General features: G+C 44.8%; 1 gene segment (V, D, J or C); it reads right to left on the reverse strand.

The window, feature by feature from the left end:
- Window positions 1-1,904: 1,904 nt before the first annotated feature.
- Window positions 1,905-2,473, reverse strand: LOC132656223 (T cell receptor alpha variable 22-like). The segment is given in 2 exon segments: window positions 1,905-2,251; window positions 2,422-2,473. Coding segments are annotated over 2 exon segments (399 nt in total).
- Between the last annotated feature and the right edge of the window lie 3,281 nt (window positions 2,474-5,754).

Genomic DNA, 5,754 nt, shown 5'->3' on the forward strand with positions numbered 1-5,754 from the left:
CAGTTATGGTGGGGTGTCCAGGGCTACTTGCCCCTGGGTAACTGGGTTCTGGAGATGCCATATTGCTCTGTCTTCTGTTGCTTGAGCTTTTACGCTGGCCTCTACCCATTGTGCTATCTTAGGTGTTTGGGGCTATTTTCTGGTGGTTCCTAGGGATCCTGTGGTGGAGAGAATCCCCTTTGAAGAAAGTTCGTTTTTCCTGAAGGATGTCTTCTCAGCTTTTTGGGTATAGTCCCTGGATGGCTGGTGTTTTTTCAGGAGTTGCCCACCTCAGCGATATAGACCTGAGTGGTAACTGTGATCTTTGTTAGTCGAGAGGGTTCTCCTCTCAACCAGGGAAGTCCTGAGGGCAGCTGCCCTGTTTCTGGGTTTCTTGTTGTAAATTTAATGATCAGCTGCTGTGACCCAGTTGGACATCAGGCGCGCAGCAACAGTTTGTGCCTGTGTCTGGAGCACAGCTGAGTGATGGCGCCTCGGCCCCACTGGTCTGCTAGACTTTTTCTAGGGAAGGATTGGGTGATTTAAGTCAGTACAGTTTCTTTCCTTCCCTGTGGATTCTCTGGAGACAAAGACTCCCAGTGCCTTTTTTTGCCCTGGTGCACACTGCTCAGTGTTCACCAGCTGGCTGGCTGCAGAAACTGCCTGTGCCTGGAGCACAGCTGAGTGATGGCGGCTCAGTCTCTGCCAGCTGTCTGGTGCGCAGAAACTGCCTTTGTCTGCCTTTGCGGCCTTTGGGAGCCTGGGTGCCTCCCTAAGCCGGATAATTTTCCAGGGACCTTTTCAGGCTGGGGGTGTCAGCTGAGTGCTCTGAGATCAGACCAGCCATTTCCCTCCCTGTGTGTTTGCACCGGACAGTGAAACTCATTTGCTGGTGCCCTGGTGCCCACAGTTCTATCTCAGGTGGCGAATCAGTGCGCAGGCAGGCAGGGCTTTGTGCCAGAGCCTGGGTCCTCAGCTCTGGCTCCCGGTTGGCTCCTGGGGTGTCCGTGGAACCCGAGTCTTTTCCAGGGGATGTCTGGGTGACCTAAGGCCAGTCCAAATCATTTCTTGTACCCTGGGGTTATCTCTCGACTGAAAATTCTAGTCTCTGATAGTGTGGTGCACACGGTTCAGTCTGGGACCATGACCAGAGACACTGGCTTGTGGCTCTGGGATGGGGCTGGGGTTGGCGGCCGGCAGCCAAGCATCTGGCGGAACTGGGATCTCTTCCAAGGTTTAGGTTAACCGGGTGAGTTAAAAGCTGATTGAATGCCCCACCCTGGGGTATCCTCTCACCTGGGAAACACAATGACTGTGTTTTATGGCCCAGAGTTCTGATTACTGGTCACTGTGCTGATCCTGCTGTTGCTGCTCAAAATGAGAGTCCTCCTGGCGCCGCCATCTTGCCCCTCCCTCATGTGAAATATTTTTTACAATTCATAATGAAATGCATTATGCTTTTTAAAATACCAAGACATTGTAAATATAATGTTTTAATTTGACAATGAAGATAATTTCTATTATTTTTCTACACCTTATTTTACTAGATTTCTGAAATTAATTCTTTCAACTTCATATTCAGCAGATTACCTGGAAGTTTGTCAGGTGCTCTCTAAACAAAGGATGAAAACAGTTGCTCTCTGCTTCTGATTGTGAGAAATGGTCTTAATGATTCTGGAGTGTGTAAGAGGGGTTTTTATTTTATGATATCAGCATAAGCATGTGTTAAAATGAAGTGTGTATTTTACTCATGTAGGTGGATGGTTCTGGCATCTAACATTCTAGAAGTCAGTGTCAGGTCAGTCTGAACTGTCATATCAGTGCGAACTTCTTGAGGTATTTTTATGTCTCCTCACACTTCCTTTGTAACTGGTGGAGATCTGATAAAGCCACAGCTGGGCAAAGCCTCCTGCAGTCTCCCTCTGTCAGGAGCTGGAGCTACACACCCAGCTGCAGTTTGGGGCCAGGCTGCAGGCTTGCTGGGAGCACTGTGCCTCAGCAGCACAGAGGTAGGTGCCTGAGTCCTCCAGCTGGGCGTCCCTGATGTGCAGGGTGCTGTAGCTCTCCTTAAAATCAAATGTTGACTTTAACCTCCCATTCTCCTTTGTTCCGGGAGTCAGGTAGAAAAGACTGATGAGGCTGCCCTGAGGATTCTGTCTGAACCACTGCACACTCTCCATGGTGGTAGAAAAGTTGCATCTCAGAGCAGAACTGGTTCCCTCATCGAGACTCAGGACTGAAGGACTCTGCTCCACTCCAGCTCCTCTCACCCCTGCTTGGAAACAGATAAGCAAACCAGAATCAGAGAGAGGTTTCACCCACACCTGTCAGATATCCCAGGAGACTTCCATGAGGATGAATGCACAGGAGCTGTGTGTTGGCTTTCTCCCACTCCACCATTTCTGGAGAATCCCTAAAGCAGCTTAGCTGAGCCCAACTCACAGCAAATCTGCACCCACAGAATCCCCAGCACAGCTCCCAGGTTCCTCTCCATGGCTCCTGTCCAGTTGCTGGGATTCTTCTCTCCAGCTCTGAAGGGGGTCAAGTCTTGTACACAGACACACTGTGCTTACACACAACAGGTTCTCAGAATCACTGAGCTTCCTCCTTCATCTGAACAGGAAACCCCACCCACCTCAATGTCAGGATGCAGCACTGTACTTTCTTTAGGACTAAAGGACTATGATGCAGAGCCCAGAACACTGTGTTTCCAATGTAACACGTCGTAAGGGAGTGTGGGGAAAATGTGAGAGGATGGGGAGGCATGAATGCAGAGCGCTGGTGGGAAAATACATATCTACTAGTGAGCATATATATATGTGTGTGTGTGTATGTGTGTGTGTGTATGCATGTGTGTGTGTGTCTGTGTCTGTGTGTGTGTGATATAAACGGTATGGGAATAGTTTCTATTTCATTGAATTTGGGGAATTTTAGATATAAAACTATTTTTTTAAATAAAAAGAGTGGAGATATTTTCTCTTGAGTGTCGATTGTCATAATGCCCCGTGAGGTCGTATTTTGTTTTTATCTGTTGAGAGAATTGTTCTTAAAATATATTTATAGACACATGAGATAGGTGAACAGGCTCTAAATATCTGTGGTTATACATAAAATGGTTGAGGACTAAAGCTCCAGGTGAACTCCACATCCATCAGCCCTACTACTTGCTCAGTGACTGTATTGCCTGGTCTCATCTCAACTCCTCTAACCTTCAACTATCCTGAGGAAAAGTCATTTCCAGAGATTTCCCCCACCACTGATTTACATTCTGTCTCCCAGTCCTTCCACCAAACCCCACCCTCTCTCCCCATATCTGATCCCCACCCCTGTTACCCTCCTCCCCTCTTCTTCCACCAAGTACCCTTCCTCCATCACGTCAGATGTTAATTGTATTTTCCCTTATGAGTGAGACTAAAGCAGCTTTCCTTGGCTTCTTTGGGTCAGATAATTGTAGTATGGTTATGCTGTACTCTATGACTAATAACCATTCATAGGTGACTAAATACCATGTGTGTCTTTCTGGGTCTGGGTTACCTCACTCTGTATGATCTTTTCTGGTTTTATCCATTTACCTGTCCCAAGGAGTCTGCTTGAGTGACTCTAACTGAGACTCCTAGCAGTGGGGGTTAAGGAGCCTGAAGTTGCCACCTCCTGTAGCTAGCTGGGAATTCCAGTGGAGGGAGGGGGACAACAGCCCACCCATAAAACCTTTGACCTAAAATTTATCTTGCCTACAAGAAGTGTAGGGATAAAGATGGAGCAGATATTGAAGGAATGGCAAAGCAATGACTAGCCCAACTGGGGACCTATCCCATGGAAGAGAGCCAACTCCTGACATTATTAAAGATACTCTGCTATGCATGCAGACGGGACCCTAGCATAACTGTCTTCTCAAGATGCTTTATCTAGCAGCTGATGGAAACTGATACAGAGACCCACAGCCAAACAAACAATAGACCAAGTTCAGGGAGTTTTGTGGAAGAATGGGAGGAAGAATAGAGGGAGCTTGGAGGGGTCAAGGACACCACAAGAAGACCTACGATGCAAATTAAGCTGGGCCATGTGGGCTCACAGAGGCTGAACCAACAACCAAAGAGCATGCATGGGCCAGACCTAGAACCCCTACACATATGTAGCCTATGTGCAACTTGGTCAACATGTGGGTCCCCGAACAATGGGAGGAGGGACTGTCTATGACTCTGTAGCCTGTCATTGAATCCCTTTTCCTCTATCTGGGCTGCCTTGTCTGGCCTCAGTGGGAGAGGATACTTAGGAGTCCTGCTTGCAAAGCCAGGGTGTGTTGGTACCACTTAGGGGTCTCACCTCTGAGAAGAAGGGGGAGATTGGGAGAGGGTATGAAGGTGGGGCTGGGAGGAGAAGAGGGTAGGAGCTGGAATCAGGCTGTAAAGAGTTTAAATTAATAAATGGGGGCAGGAAGGAAGAAAAGTAATTTTCGGAAATCCTGCAGTGCCCCCTAGTGGGCTGATACCACCAACAGTGACTTCAAGCTATCTCCACAAGCCTCAGTAAACCAGCCCTACTCATTCCATCACCTCCTGGTGAAGGAAGTGCAGATTGTCACAAGACAAGACTATGGCTACATAGACTTCTCAAAGGAAGAAATAAAAATGTCTAAGAACTGTCTCAAAACTTTTCCTTGTCCTTAGCAATTAGGAAAATGTAAATTAAAACAACTTTGAGATTTCATCTTACCCTAGTCAAAACATATAAAATCACTAAAACACCTGGCAACAAATACTGAGAACATTGTGTTTCAGGAAAGGAACCTGTATTGGTTCTCTGATGAATGCAAATTCGTGCATCTACTCTGGAGATCAGTGTGGAGAATCTTCAAAACACTAAAGATAAATCTACCACACAAACCATCAGTGACACTTCTTGGTATATGTTCAAAGAATTCTACATCCTACTCCACAGATACTTGCTTAGTTATCTTCATCGCTGTTCTACTCAAAGTAACTAGGAAATGAAAACAACTTAAATCTCCATCACTTGGTGAACAGATAATAAAATTGTGGCACCTATACATTATGGAATGAATATTTTTCAATATAGAGAAAAATTGCACCATAAACTTTGAAGGTAGAAAGATGGGACTAGAAAGATGATTTTTGATAAGTTGATTGAGACCTGCCTGGAAAAACAAATGCCACATATCTGCCACTGACCTCCTAACTCCTGTGGAAAACATACAGGCTCCTAACTGAAGCTATTCAGATATAAATATGTAATTGGTTTAACCACAGAAGCCAAAAAGATACAAATGGGAACATGTTGTTGAGGAGAATCACTTAAGAGGAGAATAGAAGGTAAGCATAATTTAATGGAAGAAATAGGAAAAAAAAAAAGAGAGAGTAGTGGTTGGCAGGGGAAGGGAGGTCAACATAGAAGAAGAGAGATGGAGTAATGTGAAAACACAGTGACTATTTAAAAAACAAAGTCATAAGAAAGCATATTAGTATCTATTTACCTAAAACACATGAAATATATATATATATATATGTATATAAAAGCAAGTATAGCTTAAATTAAATGTTTTCATCTGTTCTGAAAATACTCTGACAAAGAACCATAACACATAAAACAGACAAACAAACAAACAAACAAAACAAAACAAAATGAAAAACTGTCAATACCAGTAAGGAGAATCCCTCATTCAAGTTAATGGTTGGGAATTTTCAAGAAAGTCCTAAATATTATAGACTATTAATCTTGTCTTTGGCAAGAAAGTTCTAAAATATTATAGATTGTCAC

Source organism: Meriones unguiculatus, chromosome 9 (genome assembly GCF_030254825.1).
Source record: "Meriones unguiculatus strain TT.TT164.6M chromosome 9, Bangor_MerUng_6.1, whole genome shotgun sequence".
In the NCBI taxonomy this organism is placed as follows: domain Eukaryota; kingdom Metazoa; phylum Chordata; class Mammalia; order Rodentia; family Muridae; genus Meriones; species Meriones unguiculatus.